We start from the raw sequence: 18,384 nt of genomic DNA on the forward strand, positions 1-18,384 counted from the left end.
GTTGGGGTGAATGGTGGCGGGTGTTGTTCCTCCCTGTTTCTTCTGCTTTCTCCTCCAAAATGAGAGCCCCCCCCCTGGTCTAATGATTTACATACATAGTGTCCACATATAAACTATTTCAAGTATTTGGATATTTTATTTAAAGTGGTTCTAAAGGCTGAAGGTTTTTTACCTTCATGCATTGTGTGCAGCTCCCCTCTCTGCCCCCCCCCCATTATACCTACCTGAGCCCGATCCAGTAATGTGCATGAGAGCAGAAGCTCTTCTGGATCTCTGCATCCTCATTGACTGAGACACAACAGTAGGAGCCATTTGCTCCCGCTGCTGTCAATCGCAGCCAGTGAGAAGGGAGCGGTGAGTGCAGTCTAACATAGACACACAGAGGTGGCTCAGGAGCAAACACATATGAATGCTTGAGAAGCTTGCTCTGGGGGCACTCAGCAGGGAGATGGAGCCTGGAGCGCCAGTGGGGGCGCTGAGAAGAGGAGGGTTGGTGACAGGGACCATCGCGACACATGGGTCTGCACATGCGTAGGTGTCTGTCAAGACATGCAGGCAGCAGGGCACTAGGACCTAGGCTGCACCTGTCAGGCGCAGGGCAGGCTACTTAAATCAGCCCTGAACAGACATAAGTTGCCGTATGGTCTGATCTTGTTCCTGTGATCTGTGAGTTGATTCCTGACTGTTGCTGACCTTTGCTTGAACCTGACCTTGCTGATATTCTCCTGCTCTGACCCTCTGGCTCATTTGACTACTCTTCTGGATATCCCTTCTGATCTGAACTTCTGTTACCAGACCCGGCGAGTGACCTGATTCCTCTGTGCCTGCTGTCTTGTACCACGCTGTCCGCCCGTTACCGACCCGGCCCGTCTGACCACGCTATTGCTCAGCTATCCATCCGACCCGCACGGATTAGCTGCTATTCTCCAGACCTGTCTGCCTCTTCACACGGGCTCTCCACTTGTCATTACCTCTGGTGATTCCTCTACCTCAGGTGGGTGTACTCAGGGGCCGCGACCTGGTCACTGTCCACTCCAAGCCCATCCCCACCATCAGGGGCTCTGGTGAACAAGCGGACTGGGGCTTAGACTCCGCGCCCTGGGGAATCCTGTCCTGTGGACTGCTAGAGTACACCAGGTGGTCCATAACAGTTGGGCTGCTCTGTGCAAAACCAGAGCAGGTAAGCATGACATGTTTGTTATTTAAAAAAAAAATCTGAACCTTTACAATCACTTTAAAGGATAATAAAAATTCACATGGGCAGTTATACTGCAATTTGGAATTGCATGATGAAACTGCTGAAGCATAATTGCTACCCTTGAAGGCCTTAATATTCTATGGTCCTTGCACTTGTCCTGATATAGTACTTCAGTGGGTTTTTTTATTAAGCAAAAGGGTAAGGTATTTTAAATTTGTAAGAACATTTTTTTTTTCTGTTATTATTATTATTAATAAAACACCAACTCATTATGCAGCACTTTACATAGGGATTTACAGCCCTTTTAACACGTTTTTTGCTTTTTAAAATTGATTTACAATATTAAAGTGATACTAAAGCCTTATTTTTTTAAATAACAAACATGTTATACTTACATGCTGTGTGCAAGTGTTTTGCAAGCCCCAATCCTCCTCTTCACAGGTCCCCCAATGACACTCTGTGTTCCTTCCCCCAAATCGCTTGCTATGGGGTCATTTGTACTTGTTCACTCCTGAGCCCTGCTCATTATGTCCATAAGACACACAGAACAGGGCTTGGCCCCACTCCAACTCACTCTTTCCTGGCTCTGATTGGCAGCAGCAGGAGCCAGTGACTCTTATGTCTCTGAGCTAATGAAGAGAAAGAGAGCAGCCGCTCTTGTGCACATCGGTGGATCGGGATCAGGCTTAGGTAGGTATTGGGGGGCTACAGGGGGAGCTACATACTGCAGGTTTTTACCTTCATGCATAGAATGTATGAAGGTAAAAAAAAAACCTTCAGGTTTACAACCACTTTAGCTTGCCATTGCATACATACAGCTGCTTTCATTATTCCATAAACCATAATTGAACAACCTTTTACTGAATACTTCTTACTTAGCAATATTTGCATACTGTATCACTGTTTTGGCAGAATCTGCAAGGTATCACAGGATAGCTAGCTGTAACCAGTCTCTGATGCTATTGAGTCCAAGATGCTACTAATACTGATAATACTGAAGGAGGCTCACAACCTTAAAGTGGAACTGCACTGCATCTGAGCACCACAAACCAAAAATGCTATTTAATTAATTGTTAATATTCACAGAAAATTCATCCATTCATCCATGTCTGCATACTTTATTTTGCTAAGAAATAATTTTGAAAAACAACACCTAGATATTCTGATCATGGCCATCTTGAGTAAGGGTAGACGATCCATGTACACATTTACTTCCTGGAATTCATCTGTCCTTAGCTCATGCATTGGCTGAGCTGAGAACCCTAACTCCCTTCCTGAAGACTGCTGGGAGGTGTCACAATCATGTCCACAGGGAGAGGTGCGGTTCTCCATTTTACCCCAAACATCTACATTTTGGCATTGCTCTTAAACTCATATGCCATCACCTGGGGGGGGGGGTGTAGTATCGTGCATACAAGAGCCAGGCACAGGCTCTCACTGTATTAAGAAGTCTTCTGTATCCCCTCATTCCGTCCCCTCCCTCAGGAATGCGTTCAGTGTAGCTGTTTAAACAATCCTCTTGCCAAATAAGGTAGTGAAGATACCAGTTGATTTTGTGTAGAAAAAAGAAGCTGTTATGTTTTGGGTGTAGTCGGAGCAGTAAGGATCGTCTGCGATATAACATCTAGCAGACAGAAAGCAAAGGAGAATCCCGGTGCAACAACGAAACCGAGTGCGAGACCAGAAATCCCTTTTTTTCTCATCAGACTTGAAACTGATTAACCCCAGGCATTTATTTGGCAAGTACTTATTTACCTAAACTTCTTTCTGTTATCTGTTTGCTGTGCTGTTGTGCTCTGTATATTTATAGATAGATAGATAGATAGATAGATAGATAGATAGATAGATAGATCTATATATATATTAGTTACATCTTCTTTCTGTAAATATTTTTACTGCACCCTTTCGACCTTTTGGTAATAAATCTTACTTTCTAAAAGTGTTGAACTGTTTCTATAGCTCCTGAATGTAACTTACGAATCCCTGCCGCTGGAGAGCGCTACTATGAGTATTTAACCCTCTGTATAACCGGTCTGTGGAGATAGCGGGATACTGATGGTTAACCAGTCATCCTAGTGTATTGCTTTGTTTCCTCTTTCTCTGTATAAAAAGGAGGTGGTGGCAGTGTGAAGGGTTAATTAACCTGACCCAGTAACAATCGCATTCAGGCTGCCGGTACATCGATTGTGGTCCAATTAGCTGGAAAATCGGTGTGCAGGGTGCAGCTGGGTGTGGCATTGTTACGCACGTGACATCGTGGTTTTAGATTGGCTAGTCCTTCGGTCACGAGTTTGGTGAGAAGGTCTGGGGTCTGACGCCGCGCCCGTCACAGGAGGTATGACATAACTTTCCTAGGCATGGAATCCAGGAAATAACTGAAGAGATGTAAAAAAAAGGTTTAAAATAATCAAATATGATATATGTTCCTATCTATTTACTAATGCTAGCAGCATAAGGAATAAAAATAGTCCATGCTGATTGAGGGTGAAGTTTTGCTTTAAGTAATTTTTAAATCACTCTTGTTAAAAGTGGAATTGGCCTGTCTTAGATTATACCTCCAGAGTCAGTGCCATTGATTTGCAGCTGCAAATGTTTTGTGTTCTGATGCAATCAGGCTCCAAATAATGATCTAAAATAGGTTCTTTGTGACAACCTGGAGGCAAGTTGCACATACCTTGATAAAATACAAGTCCATTATTCATACCATCTTCAAACAGATCCTATTTAATGTCTGTAAGCTTTTCAGAAAGAAATATTTTGTAAAAGAAATGAATAGAATAAAATATATGGATATGGAAAGCTTTTCATGTCACTTATTTATACACCTGGCACAGCCATTTCCATCAATTTACAATTTCTTGGAAAAATGTGCTGCATCTACCCTGAACCAGAGCTTGAACGGTAAGCAATCAGAATAATTTTCTGGTAATGGACACAATAAAATACTTATGTTTTCAACCAAACAATAATTAGTTTTAACTAAAATGGATTGCTTTTAGCATGATCAATGGTACACAGCAAGGGTTGGGCATTTAGCTCTTGTAATTTGTCTGAGAGGCCTCTTAACTGTTTTCTTTTCTTTTTTTACTTAAACATAATTATTAGCATAGAATATGTCAACCTGCTGCTAATTGACTTAAAAGTTTTTTTTTAACATGCAACATAGAGTCTGAAGTTTATTTCCCTTTTTGTATTCTTTTTTTTTTTTAATCACAGCAAATGCTAAAATGTTAGGCTGCATTCACACCTTAGTAGAGAGGTTTTCAAGAGTTTTTATGTGTGCTTTTTTGAGTGTTTTTTGTGAGTGCATACAGGCATTTTTAGTTCAATTACAGGCATTTTATATGTATATTCAAACATCAGGCTTTTTGTTTTAGGTAATGGAAATCACTAGGGAGAGGACATATAATATAGGCTAACAAACAATGAAAAAATGCTCCAATCAAGTGATTTCAGACATTCCCACTGAAGTCTATGAGGACAAAAGCAATAGAGTGCTCAGATATGAACACTGGTCATTGAAATGAATGGGATTTTGCTTGTTGAGAGGTTTTGAGCTTTGAGCTACGAGCTACAGAACATGGGGTCTTACTCAGAAGAGTGGAAATTCTGCCCGTGATTTCAAAATGCTTTGCTAAAATAACAAATTGCACAATGGTGTGTTCAGGTGCTATTCATTTCAATGGAAATTTCAATTTCATTAAAATGCAGTGTGGTTCTGCCATGATTGTTGCGTGATAAATAGCAATGAAGTGTGTCACCAAAAGAAGTTCCTGAACTTGTCTCTACTGCATGTTATGTATCTTACTAAATCTGTTTTATAAATTGCCTCCAACACCCGTGATACAATTGGAGTTCAAAGGATGCTCACAAAATTGAAGACATATATCCCTGTTGTATTGTATTTTGCTGTTGAATAACGCATAAAAGCCTAACTAATAGAACACATAGAGGTTGCTTTGCTGAAGGCAAACTGTGTTTACTTTAAATATCAGATCATCTGCAAAAAAAATTAAAAAAACTACATTTTGCAAATTAGTGAACACAGCTTCGCTTTCCTAAATAAATATTCTTTACTACATTAGTAAATCAAAATCATAACTCTTTCTAGAAAATCTAGACTTACATTAGGGGATTGGTTGTCACTGATAAAGTTATAAGCAATACTGTAATGATAATCTGAAAGAGGTTCTAAGCCTTCCCCATTCTACTCAAAGAAATGTTTTACTGCAATCTGTGTCCCCACAGAAGAAATTTCCAATCACTTTCCAATCAATTTCCAAGACTAAAATGAAAACCCAGCAAAGGTCCTATCTTTTCCTAACTTTGTCCAAAATTACATAAGGAAGTAAAAGGTTTTGACCAGAGCTTGATTTTAAAACATATTTGCATATGTGTATATTTAGGGTAAGGTGAAATAATATCCTCTTCCTTATAAAGACTGGATGCTAGACCTGTAAATGACAGTAAAATCCTTAGTTTATATCCTTTAAATCAGAAACTGATTTTTATTAAGCAATTGTCTTTGTTGCTTTTGATGCAAAAGCTCATTGATTTTTTTTTCCACTTTTTATGTACATTGGTTATCCTACCTATTTAATTACATTCCCAACATACCTACAAATACATGGATTATTAGTGATAAACATTATGTATTTTTAAAAATAACCACGGCTTATATAAAATATGTTTAACATTTCTATTTTGATAATCAAGATCTACTATAAATGAAAAACCAAATATGAACTTCTTTAACAATGAAACAAATCCATATCCAAAATATACTGTAACTCTTCTGGAGGAAAATTCAGATTGATTTTTAAACTTGATCACACACCCGATCAAAAAAATCATATGAAAAATTCCACTTTCAAAGAGATTGTATAATAATCTGATTGTTTATACTCAGCTTTCTTAGAGCCAATCCCGACAGTTCATCCGAAATGAATCAAAGGGACAAACACATAAAATTTTACTTGTACGATATCAGATTGTACGATTTTTGATTAACCAGTATAGTTTTCATACCAAAATACAATACAATACATCATATAACTTCCGAAATTCTATTCTGTCATTTGAGAATTTTTGTAAGTTGAGTAGACTTTTCATTTTTGACATAGAGACTAGCATGCAAAAACAAAGGGATGATCATTCGTCTGATATTCTCATCCTGTTTATGAGGGTTACCTACATGCTTCAATTCTTTTTTATAATGAATGAAGGCTGTTGCAATTTATGCGGTTTGTCAATGCAGGCCAGCTGAAGGTGCATGAAGATAGACTCCTGGCATATTTGGTGACATGTACAGCTTGGTAGCCCTGAATTCATCATAAAAATGAATAGAAGCTCACAAAACCATGGATGGCAGTTAAAATTAGAGCAGAAGTTGGATTGAAAATTTCAGATTTCCACACCTGTGCTAGGGCATCCTAAGGATAACTTCACATTTTTGCATTGTGTTACAACCATGCACATCACTGATCCATGCACTTATTGGTGTGTTGTAAAGCCCATTTGAATGGCCTCTTAATGTACTAAATCAATGTACCTGCATTGTACAGCTTGTGTTGCCATATGGTATGATTCCAAAAAAAATCAGTTGTGATTTCCAGTGCACTGGGATGCATTCACTGTCTGTTCACAAAGAATGGGCTTGCTTGATGCAATGCAAGTTAGCATACAACAGTAAACGCACCACACTTGTGAGGAGGGTGCAACGTGGTGTTCCTGTGTCAAGAAATCACACAGAAACCCAAAGTTATGCAAAAGTATAGACTTAAACTATTATATATTAGTATAAGTCTACTGGGCACACACAACTGTTCGGCTTCATTTACAGAGAACTGTTGTAGAGGTCTTAGATTTTTTTGGATGATGGCAACAACATTTGCAGAGAGTAGCAAGAATATGGCCTGGTCGGTCCAAACCCAAGAGGAAGAGTACTGTTATCACTGAGTAGGCTTAGTCCCTGCACTGTCCCTACTCCTCTGGAATCTCTCCCTAGCGCTCTCCCTGTCAGAAAGGGAGCCTGTCCTTGCACTAGCCACTTCACAAAAATGTATGCCAACCCACTCCTAATTGATTCATAGAAAATGTCTTGTTGGGATATCAACAATCCATGATGAGTGGTGACAACATTAAGAGGAGATGTACTGTACTTCTTTCTATCTGTACTTTTTAAAGTTTATCAGAACCTGAGATAAACATGACGTATTGCATCAATTTAAATAAAAATAATAAAAAGTGAAAGTGATATCAATTAATATTAATTATTAATTTGTGCCCATGATTCATTAAATCTATAAAAATAAATTCATATAATGGAAACAAGCCCTGAGGAAGTCACATGATATTGTGATGCAACGCGTCGGCGGGACGTGGTGACGTATTTCCGGCGTGGCGGCCATCTTGGTACACCTGTTTGCAGAGTTGTACACCCATACATACATGCCCCTATCCGAAAGCATGGGGTATTGAATTGGCTGCCACGTGAGTTATAAACTTTTATATGATTTTATGCTATTTGTCCCTACTGTGGAAAATAAAATATACTGCACTATGGGAGGATCTATCTTATTTCTCATTTGAGAGATTGATGCTGCAAATTACTTGGAGAGGAGCCATTGGTGGGATACTAAATCCTGAGAGATTTGGGTGCGACAAGGAGCAGCATTTGGAGTGATAGCTATCTTGGAGGATCTGTGAGGGGGATCCACAAAAGCGCTTTGATCCGCAAGGGTCGAAGTGATGAGGTGAGAGGCTAATCCAGATGGTGGTCGGATTGTCAGAATTCACATTCACCCAAAGATCCACATGATTTCTCTTTATTTATGGTCACCAACTGTAGTCATTGGAAGCACGTGTTTTATTTTTATCACTATTAATACCTATTGGACTTTGTGAGCACTGTTTGATGTATAGTTGTATTGGGGTGTTCCCACTACACGAGAGGCACGTGTGATTTTATATGCACGGTATTATATATATATTTATGTATATATTTAAATGTGTTTCTTACTTGTTTCCATTATATGAATTTATTTTTATAGATTTAATGAATCATGGGCACAAATTAATAATTAATATTAATTGATATCACTTTCACTTTTTATTATTTTTATTTAAATTGATGCAATTTTGTGATTACACATCACTTATTATTTATGTGTACATATATCTTAAGGAGTAGCGCAACATTCTTTATTGTATTTATTTTACACAATCACTGGTATATGATTTAATGTTAGCAGCTTCTCCAGGTGTGTTTTTTGTTTGTTTTTTAGTTGATACACTTGGGAGCGCAGGAGGTTCACACCATTACTGTTATAAACATGACGTATTGCAGCTTATCTTCCCCTAAATAATTTATCTGCATTTACATAGTTACATAGTTCATAAGAAGGGGCGGACTGACCATTTGGAAACTCGGGCACTGCCTGAGGGCCCGGGGTCAGTAAGGGGCCCCATGAGATGCCCCTGGTACCTTTTTCATAGGCTTTTTTGAGTTTGGGCAAGGACACAGGGGCCCCATGATCCCCTATTGCCCGGGGGCCCCATGAGTTGTCAGTCCGCCCCTGTTCGTAAGGTTGATTAAATACACCAGTCCATCCAGTTCAACCTGTGTTAGTGTGTGCGTAATGTGTTTCCTTCCTTTGTTTCCTTTTATAAGATGTTTTTTCCTTTAATTTTATGTTGTGATCCTGCTAGTAACACACTTCTAGTCGTGGAGGGACAACACTAATTTACTGTACTATATCTAAAGCAGAGCAGCATTGTCACTCCAGGACAGGATGTGTCAGGATGTAGGACTACAGAACACATCTCCTTCTCTTTATCTATATAACATGGAGGAGAAGTATTTAATAGTCCACAGTGAGAACTCAGACAGGTCTGATAACATTGAAAGACCAACAATGAAGAGCAAAGTATCCTGCGCATAAGTCCAGTTGAGATGCGGATAGTCACATGAAGCCTTGCTGCTCTCTAGGACTGGGGTTGTCCCGTAGTAACTAAAAAAACAGAAAAGAAAAATAGGGGGGACATCAACCTAGTGCATTATTCAAAGACTTTAAATCAGATCAAATCAGTAAAATTACTATTCACAAACACAGGAATAAAAAGTGCACTTCAAGCCACACTTCTGTGGCCTAATGGGACAGTCATCCAAGAACAAGGGGGCCACACTGGGGTCCCCAAAGGATGATGCTTTTCAAAGGATACCCTTCCTCCTTAGAGCTTAATGACAAATGATTTGTCTAGCCAACTAAATAATCTAATCCACTTAATGAGAGCCAGGAGCACCTCCCCCTTGCTTCCACACATAGGAGGAGGCAAGCAATTCTAGAATGTTCCAACCCCCAATAAGCTTTGAGGAAGAAGGGTATCCTTTGAAACACGGCAGCCTTCGGGGACCCCAGTGTGGTCCCCTTGAAGTGTGCTTTTTATTCCTATGTTTGTGAATAGTAATTTTACTGATTTGATATTAAATTCTTTTGGATAATGCACTAGGTTGGTGCACCCTCTTTTTCTTTTCTGAGGTCTCATAACATTGTCTGAGATTTCAGTTCAGCTAACTACAGAACATATGGAACTCATTGGGTTACTGGAAAGATCCACGGGTATTGTTCGCACTAATAGAACAAATAAACAAAACACTATTGGTAACAAATCAAAATTGAGAAAATAGGAGTAGTTCTTTGTCAATAATTATATACACTTTAAAGAGTAATTCCACTTTTGTTAAAAAAAAAAAACATTCCCCTCTGGGTGATCAATGTAATCCAAAAAAAGTTGTATCAAACTCACCTTGCTAATTAAAAATCAGGTCTATTTATATCTATCATAAAAATGTCACTAAAATGTGTATTAGTATAGGAGAAATTAAGTTTCCCTTTAGCCATAAATGTACGTGCCAGGCTTGAGGCACAGTTTACACCCATCACAACTTCCCCTTTAATTAGATTCAGGAAATGAGCTGTGAATCTGTGAAATACTTGTATGAAATACATCTCGAATAAATAGGCACTGATAAAAAAGAGAGAAAAAATGAAGCCCTCAGGGGTTATTTGAGATTTTAATATAATTATTTTTTTGGATTCTTTGCAATATCTATAAGAAAAGAAATATGTGAGAAGTCATTTGCAGAATGTAAGTACTAGACGTTTTACTAAATGCAGCCATTTTTTATGGTTTCAGTATATCAAACATCATTACCTATTTTTTCTCTCCACTAACAAAAAATAGGTAAGTATTCTAGTAGTGCATGAAATAGCAAACACTATTCAAAGGAATTAAGCCTCTGGCTATGTTAGATTATACAATCTAAATAAAACTGTTTTTTTTTCTCTTTGCTCTAGGGCCATCTTTACCTTTGAGATATACTTATTGTCGGAACGTATGTTTCTTTTTGGAGCTGAAAATGCAGAGTCTCAACGAGAATGGGCCAAGGCACTATCTAAGGTAATGCTGATAATTATCTGATAAAGCTAAGCCTCAGGCATTAGCATAAAATAAATTGGCGTTAACTGTATGCTCTCACAGGAGCCAGCTTTAATTTAATTTTTTTTTTAATATGTAAATATTTTTAATGTTACTGTGCTAAAGGGAAATTATCAAGAAAATGTACAAAATTGTAAATGGAACAAAATATGGTCAAATGTGGAAAAACAAGTACTGTTTTTTTTTTACCAAAATAATCTATAAATTATCATACAATGGTTCTAATTGAAATTTTTTTTTAGATGAATCTACTTTACCTTATTTGTTAATGGCCTGTCTTTTCTTGTTCTGTTTCCAGTGTAATATACAGTGGGGCAAAAAAGTATTTAGTCAGCCACCAATTGTGCAAGTTCTCCCACTTAAAAAGATGAGAGAGGCATGTAATTGGCATCATAGGTAGACCTCAACTATGAGAGACAAAATGAGAAAAAAAATCCAGACAATCACATTGGCTGATTTGGAAAGAATTTATTTGCAAATTATGGTGGAAAATAAGTATTTGGTCAATATCAAAAGTTCATCTCAATACTTTGTTATATATCCTTTGTTGGCACTGACAGAGGTCAAACGTTTCCTGTAAGTCTTCACAAGGTTGGCACACACTGTTGCTGGTATGTTGGCCCATTCCTCCATGCAGATCTCCTCTAGAGCAGTGATGTTTTGGGGCTGTCGCTGGGTAACATGGACTTTCAACTCCCTCCAAAGGTTTTCTATGGGGTTGAGATCTGGAGACTGGCTAGGCCACTCCAGGACCTTGAAATGCTTCTTACAAAGCCACTCCTTCGTTGCCCGGGCGGTATGATTGGGATCATTGTCATGTTGGAAGACCCAGCCATGTTTCATCTTCAATGCCCTTGCTGATGGAAGGAGGTTTGCACTCAAAATCTCACGATACATGGCCCCAATTATTCTGTCCTGTACATGGATCAGTCACCCTGGTCCCTTTGCGGAGAAACAGCCCCAAAGTATGATGTTGCCACCCCCATGCTTCACAGTAGGTGTCAGGAATGGACTTGCCAGTAATGGTGGGACTCACCTGCCTTGTGGGCTGCAGTACCAGGGCTGGACAGCGGGTGCTCCCAGCAATCAGAGACTCAACCCTGCAGCCAGCCAAACACCTGAAGCTGATTATGCAGGTGTATTAAAGGGATGGCCAGACCTGCAGTCTGGGCCTTGGTGTGTGTTTTTCCTGGGCCCCTGTATCTTGTTACCTGCATCCCTGTTCCTGTTCCTGTCTGACTGATTCGTTGCTGACCCTGCCTGATCCGGACCTCTGCTGACTTCTCCTGTTGATCCCTGGTTTGTGACCCCGACCATTCTCTGCCTGACCCCCTGTACCTACCTGCCCGTTAGTTGCTGTACCCGGCTCGTGACCTGACTACTCTCTGCCTGCTCCTCCTGTTCCTACCTGCCCGATTGTTATTGACCCAGCCTGCCTGACGACGCTTGCATTGTATGTGTTGTTATCTGTGGGTGGTTTGGTTCGTTTGCACTGTGTTATGTTTTAGTATTGTACTGCGTTTATGTATTGTTAGTGTTAATAAATTATATTGTTTATAACATATCTGAAGCCTGCGTTTCCCTGCGTCAGTTCACATACCTCTGGTCATACCCTGGAGCCCAGACAGTAGGTATGGTGTTCTTTGGATGCAACTCAGCATTCTCTGTCCTCCAAACACGACGAGTTGTGTTTCTACCAAACAGTTCTATTTTGGTTTCATCTGACCATATGACATTCTCCCAATCCTCTTCTGGATCATCCAAATGCTCTCTAGCAAACTTAAGACGGGCCCGGACATGTACTGGCTTAAGCACGGGGACACGTCTGGCACTGCAGGATCTGAGTCCCTGGCGGTGTAGTGTGTTACTGATGGTAGCCTTTGTTACGTTGGACCCAGCTCTCTGCAGGTCATTCACTAGGTCCCTCCGTGTGGTCCTGGGATTTTTGATCACCGTTCTTGTGATCATTTTGACCCCATGGGGTGAGATCTTGCGTGGAGCCCCAGATCGAGGGAGATTATCAGTGGTCTTGTATGTCTTCCATTTTCTAATTATTGCTCCCACAGTTGATTTGTTCACACCAAGCTGCTTGCCTATTGCAGATTAAGTCTTCCCAGCCTGGTGCAGGTCTACAATCTTGTTTCTGGTGTCCTTCGACAGCTCTTTGGTCTTCACCATAGTGGAGTTTGAAGTGTGACTGTTTGAGGTTGTGGACAGGTGTCTTTTATACTGATAACAAGTTCAAACAGGTGCCATTGATACAGGTAATGAGTGCAGGACAGAGGAGCCTCTTAAAGAAGAAGGTACAGGTCTGTGAGAGCCAGAAATCTTGCTTGTTTGTAGGTGACCAAATACTTATTTTCCACCATAATTTGCAAATAAATTCTTTCCAAATCAGCCAATGTGATTGTCTGGATTTTTTTTCTCATTTTGTCTCTCATAGTTGAGGTCTACCTATGATGCCAATTACAGGCCTTTCTCATCGTTTTAAGTTGGAGAACTTGCACAATTGGTGGCTGACTAAATACTTTTTTGCCCCACTGTACATCTAAAATGGCATTATATCTACTGGATTTAGCAAGTAGATATAATTTATGGCCCAAAATTTGCACATGCCCAATACTAATACAGTCCCTCGTAGAAGTGAGAGCTTTGTTTTTAGCCATAGAAAAGCAAATGTAAATATTTTTAATCTGAATTTCTAGTACACATTTCTATAATCACTGGTATTGATAACTTAGCATGATATTGATTTATGTTTTCTGTTTGATTAATCATTGCACATTAAGGTATATGTAAACTCCAAAATAAGAATATAATATATTGTAGCATACTAATGCTTAAATGAAGTACCTGCATTAGTATAATATTTTCTGGCTTTTTTCCATTATTTGCACCAAGTAATCACTCCGGGAATTCTCACTCTTCCACTCTATCTATTGAGGGAGCCACAGTTTCCACCAAAGCTGATTTCATACATAACTATATTCATCTCCATTAGATAAGGGGTGGGGTGATTTATATTTACAGAAAAGGGGTAACTTTGTTTTTGCTTTCAGCTCCCATGTTGTGATAAGCTTTTCTGCCAAGATTAACAGATTTTCTGTAGTTGCTAAAATGTTCTTGGCTGAAAAAAAACTAATGCAAACACTAAATGTAAGGACTGAAAATCTGCAATATATTACATTTTATTCTTGGGTTTAGTTATCCTTTAAATACATTGAAAAGCTAAAGTGCTATTAATCATCCCGTGCAAGGATGATTTACTGACCAAAAAATGTTTGATCACAAAATTAGTAATTTTGCATCCAAAAATGTCATCTTTATTATTATGCTCATCCCTACTAGGGATAAGCTCAAGTTCTATCCTAACACAGGTTCAAACTAAACCTTATCCAAATTCCAGGCTTTTGGTTCATTTGGTAGAAGCTGAAAGTCATAGTTGGGATATTTCTACCCATACTTTATATGATAGTTTCTTTCCTGTCAGTCAGTGACTGCCACACAGTCATGCAGCCACACTAAATGACTGTCTGAGAATCCCCAGTCATGTAAATAAAAGGGCAGGGATAACATGCCATAACTGACCAAATATGGCCACATGTTATAAAAAATGTATAGTGTATACCTCACATTAGTCCCCCCCTGCCCTGTAGCAGAAGTACTGCTACATGGCCATAAGGCTGCACAAAATCACGTATATACACGTGATTTGCATTTCCAGGTAGGGGGTATGCGTGTGCACTTCCCTACCCGCGCCACCATTGGTAGCTGCAGATGTAAATCACTGGATCCCGGCTGGAGATTCCCTGCCAGCACCTGGTGATCATTGAGTAACACTGACAGGGGAGAGACCTGTGTGTAAACAACACTGGTCTCTCTCCTGCCAGCAATAACATGCTGCTGTGTATTATTCTGCACAGCAAAGAGATACACAGCAGCATGTCTCCCTAGTAAAACACACAGCACACAGTAAAACAGCACACTGTTAACCCTTTGATTGCCCCAGATGTTAACCCCCTCCTGCCCAGTGTCATTAGTACAGTGTTAGTGCTTTTTATTAGCAATGATCACTGTATTAGCGTCACTGGGTATGTCAGCGACAGTCAGTTCCCTCCAGTGTCAGAATGCCTGCCGCAGACCCGCTATAAGTTGCTGATCACCGCCATTACTAGTATAAAAAAAAAATTCCAGTATTTATACCTCCATTTGTAGACAGTTTAACTTTCAGGTAAACCAATTAATTTACACATATTGGGATTTGTTGGGAAAGACATGTAGCAGAATACATTTTGGCCTAAATGTATGATGAAATTTGATTTTTTAAATTTTTTACTGGATGTTTTATAGCAAAAAGTAAAACAATTGTTGGTCTTTTTGTGTTCATATCACAAAAAATTAAAAACACACAGGTGATAAAATACCATCGAAGGAGAGCTCCATTTATGGGAAAAAATGACATAAATTTCATTTATGTACAGCGTTGCATAACCGTGCAATTGTCAGTTAAAGTAACGCAGCACTGTATCACAAAAAGTGGCCTAGTCAGGAAGGGGGGTAAATCCTCTGAAGGGCAAGTGGTTAACAAATAGCAAAATGTTCTATAAGATGTGGACAAATGTAGAGGGTGTGGGTTTTTTTTGTGCATGTGTTTTGGGTGGGGGGTGTTGTTGTATTTGTTTTTTTTGTTTTTGCTTTTTTTAATGCAATTTGAATGTTTTTGTGTATTATCATATTTTTTTATTTAATTTTCTTGCTGTTCCTGTTAGAAAAAGTAAAATAAAAACACTAATAAGGGATTGTTTATAGAACTTGAAAAGGTCCAAGGTAATTTAAAGGACATTTCCTAACCTACTTTAGCAACTTAAAGTGACTCTGTCACCACAGGGTCACTTTTTCTCAACAGTCCATCTGTAAAAGAAGAATGGATACAATTACCACTAAAGTAGTTCTAAAGGCTCAAGGTTTTTTACCTTCATCCACTGTATGCATGAAGGCAAAAAACCTTCTGTGTAGCAGCCCCCCCCCAACACTTACCTGAGCCCATCCCGATCCAGCGATGTCCACGAGAGTCTTGGTTCTCCGGAGACTCTCACTCCTGATTGGCCCCACTGCTGTCAATCAGAGCCAGTGAGCCAATTAGGAGAGGGAGGGGGTGGGGCTGAGCTGTGGCTCTATGTGTGAATGGACACACAGAGCCACGTATCAGGGGCTCACCTGCTCAGGTGTTTGCTATGGGGGCACCAGACAGGAAGGAGGGGCCAGGATCAAGAAGAAAAGGATCCAGGCTGCTCTGTGCAAAACCACTGCACAGAGCAGGTACATATGAGGTGTTTGTCATTAAAATAAATTAAACAAAATGACTTTAGTATCACGTTAAGGTGGCCCATGTATTGAAAAACCGCTTCTTGTCTGTTCCCCAGCTGTTATTCTCATTTCCAAATGTGTTGAATGCTTAGTCTCCCACTGACAGCTGCTCCTCAGTGGAGGACATATGAGGCAGCAGGAGGGATCACAGCATGCAGCAGGGGCAATAAGCTTTTAACTCATCCAGCTAGTTGAATACATGCAATCACTGGGTGGCAGATTATTATTATTATACAGGATTTATATAGCGCCAACAGTTTGTGCAGCGATTTACAATATAAAGAGGAGATAGTACAGATAAGCAGTAGCTTTTAAATACACAGTTTTCCAGGAAAATAATTACATCCATGCTTCTTTTAAAGGTGGGTTACATAGTAAAAAATGACTCTATGGTGATAGGGTCACTTTAAAGACAATTACATCCTGCAAAAACACCAAAATCACTTTAATTTCACTTTACTTTGTGCTGCCAAAATACGTTTTTGACAAAATTTCATGTTTTCAACAACCTTTTGGGGAAGGAAAACTCTCAGGTTTGATCATCCTTGGTTGGATGTGAGAACAGATTTGAAAAACATAGATTTATCTCATTAGGCTTTGTTAAGCTTAGCTGTGTAGCTGTTCAGAATATCAGGATGATCCTTTTCCTTTTTATTGCCTATTTTTTTTGCAGAATTTTGTGCCTACTGTGAACGGGTCCTTAGTAGAATTAGAGTTTGACGTTATCGGCTTTTTATATTACAAGGATTCATATACTCTTATGGAATGGAAAGAAGGATGGTTTGCCTTGGAAAAAGCCTCTCTGCATTATAGTCACAATCAAGAAAATATTCAAAGAGATACCATACAATTAAAGAAACTACAGGAACTTAGTAAGCCAGTATAATTTAGAATTTGGTTATATAGTTCATCTATTCATGTATGTATTCTAGACAAAAGATATATATATATATACATATATATAGTTTTTTTAATAGAATACTGGGCAGATTTTTTGCAGTTTGCGGTCTCTTTCAGGAAATTTTCTCTCCCCTTCTGTGACACCAGTGATACCAGTAACTGGTAAGCAGCAAAACTATATCAGAGGTTCTAATTCTTCTCCACTCTGCTAAAAAGTGTCTTTTGTGTGTTCATTTTCCCTCACTTCCAGTGCCAATGGCGCCAGAACTGAAAGTTAAAGGAAGTTTTAAGACAGGGACACAGCATTTAAAAAAATGTCCAGAGGGTCTTACCAATAAAGCCTGCTCTACCTAAAACAAAAGGTTTTGGTTCTCATTTAAAAGTCATTTCCTGGTATATCCTCAAGTAACCATTCAGCTACTAATACTTTCCAGCAAACCATGCAGAGGTTTTAAAGTTAGGAAGAACCTCAATGGGTCATATGCTGTAACCTCCTTTCTCATCCTTCTGTCTCCATTGACATTAAAATATTCAAATCAGCTTGAAAGTGACTTTGTAGCCATGGTATGGACATATAAAGTGGAGTTCCAGCCGTTTTTCTGTTTATTAAAAGTCAGCAGCTACATAAAATGTAGCTGCTGACTTTTAATAAACACACATTCACCTGTCCCAGGATCCAGCCTTGTACTCAGCTGCGCCATCCCTTCTCTCCTTCTATCCTCTATGGTACTGGCATCTCAACTGTGGGCCCCAAGCTGTGACAGCTTGCGGCTTCACAGCTTGGTGCTCACTGTGCATGTGCGAGTCGCGCTGCGCCTCCTGATTGATCTGGCAGTCTTATAGGACCTGAGAAAGTTCCCAGGAGACTGCGGGAAGAAGGTGGGAGCTGAACTTCCAGCTCACTTTGCCATGGTGAAGTGAGCCAGAAGTGGGAGTGGATACCTGTCAAAACCAGGTATCTGCCCCAGCACCCAAAATGTGTCAAATATGGCAGTGGAGGGGAGGAGGAGGCAAATAAGCGGAGCTTTTGCTTTTCAGTGGAACTCCGCTTTAAGTGTTTTACATTTTAATAATAACAAACAATGCAAACTTAAATTTCACAATAGTGGCACTGAAGTAATTCAGGCCATTCCCTCAGCAGCTTAGCTGCCTCTGCTTCTGCTTTGGCAAAGTTTAACTGCAGGGAATCCCAAAATGATAGACACAAACACAGATCAAAAATATGCACAACAAATCCTTTACTGTCATCAAAAGTTACAAAACTAAAATATTTAGAGAAAAAAAACATTAGCAACATATGTACTCATTCAGCAATAACACAAAATTTGAAAGGGCTAAAACTAAGTGATACCACTTATCTAATCTAAATCTACAAATACTGCAGTGCTTACCCTACTTGTTTTGTCCCTACTATGTAT

The 18,384-nt window shown here is 39.4% G+C and overlaps 1 protein-coding gene across 1 annotated transcript in view; it reads left to right on the forward strand.

The window, feature by feature from the left end:
- Positions 1-18,384, forward strand: part of ARAP2 (ArfGAP with RhoGAP domain, ankyrin repeat and PH domain 2) — a 419,396-nt gene that overhangs the window by 231,443 nt on the left and 169,569 nt on the right. Inside the window, exons 17-18 of the mRNA XM_089678380.1 lie at positions 10,558-10,660; positions 16,740-16,938. Of these exons, the coding sequence (XP_089534506.1) occupies positions 10,558-10,660; positions 16,740-16,938 (302 nt within the window). The remainder of the gene's footprint in view (positions 1-10,557; positions 10,661-16,739; positions 16,939-18,384) is intronic.

Source organism: Staurois parvus, unplaced genomic scaffold, assembly GCF_062004578.1.
Source record: "Staurois parvus isolate SC_StPar_1 unplaced genomic scaffold, SC_StPar_1.0 ptg000204l, whole genome shotgun sequence".
NCBI classification, from domain to species: Eukaryota; Metazoa; Chordata; class Amphibia; order Anura; family Ranidae; genus Staurois; species Staurois parvus.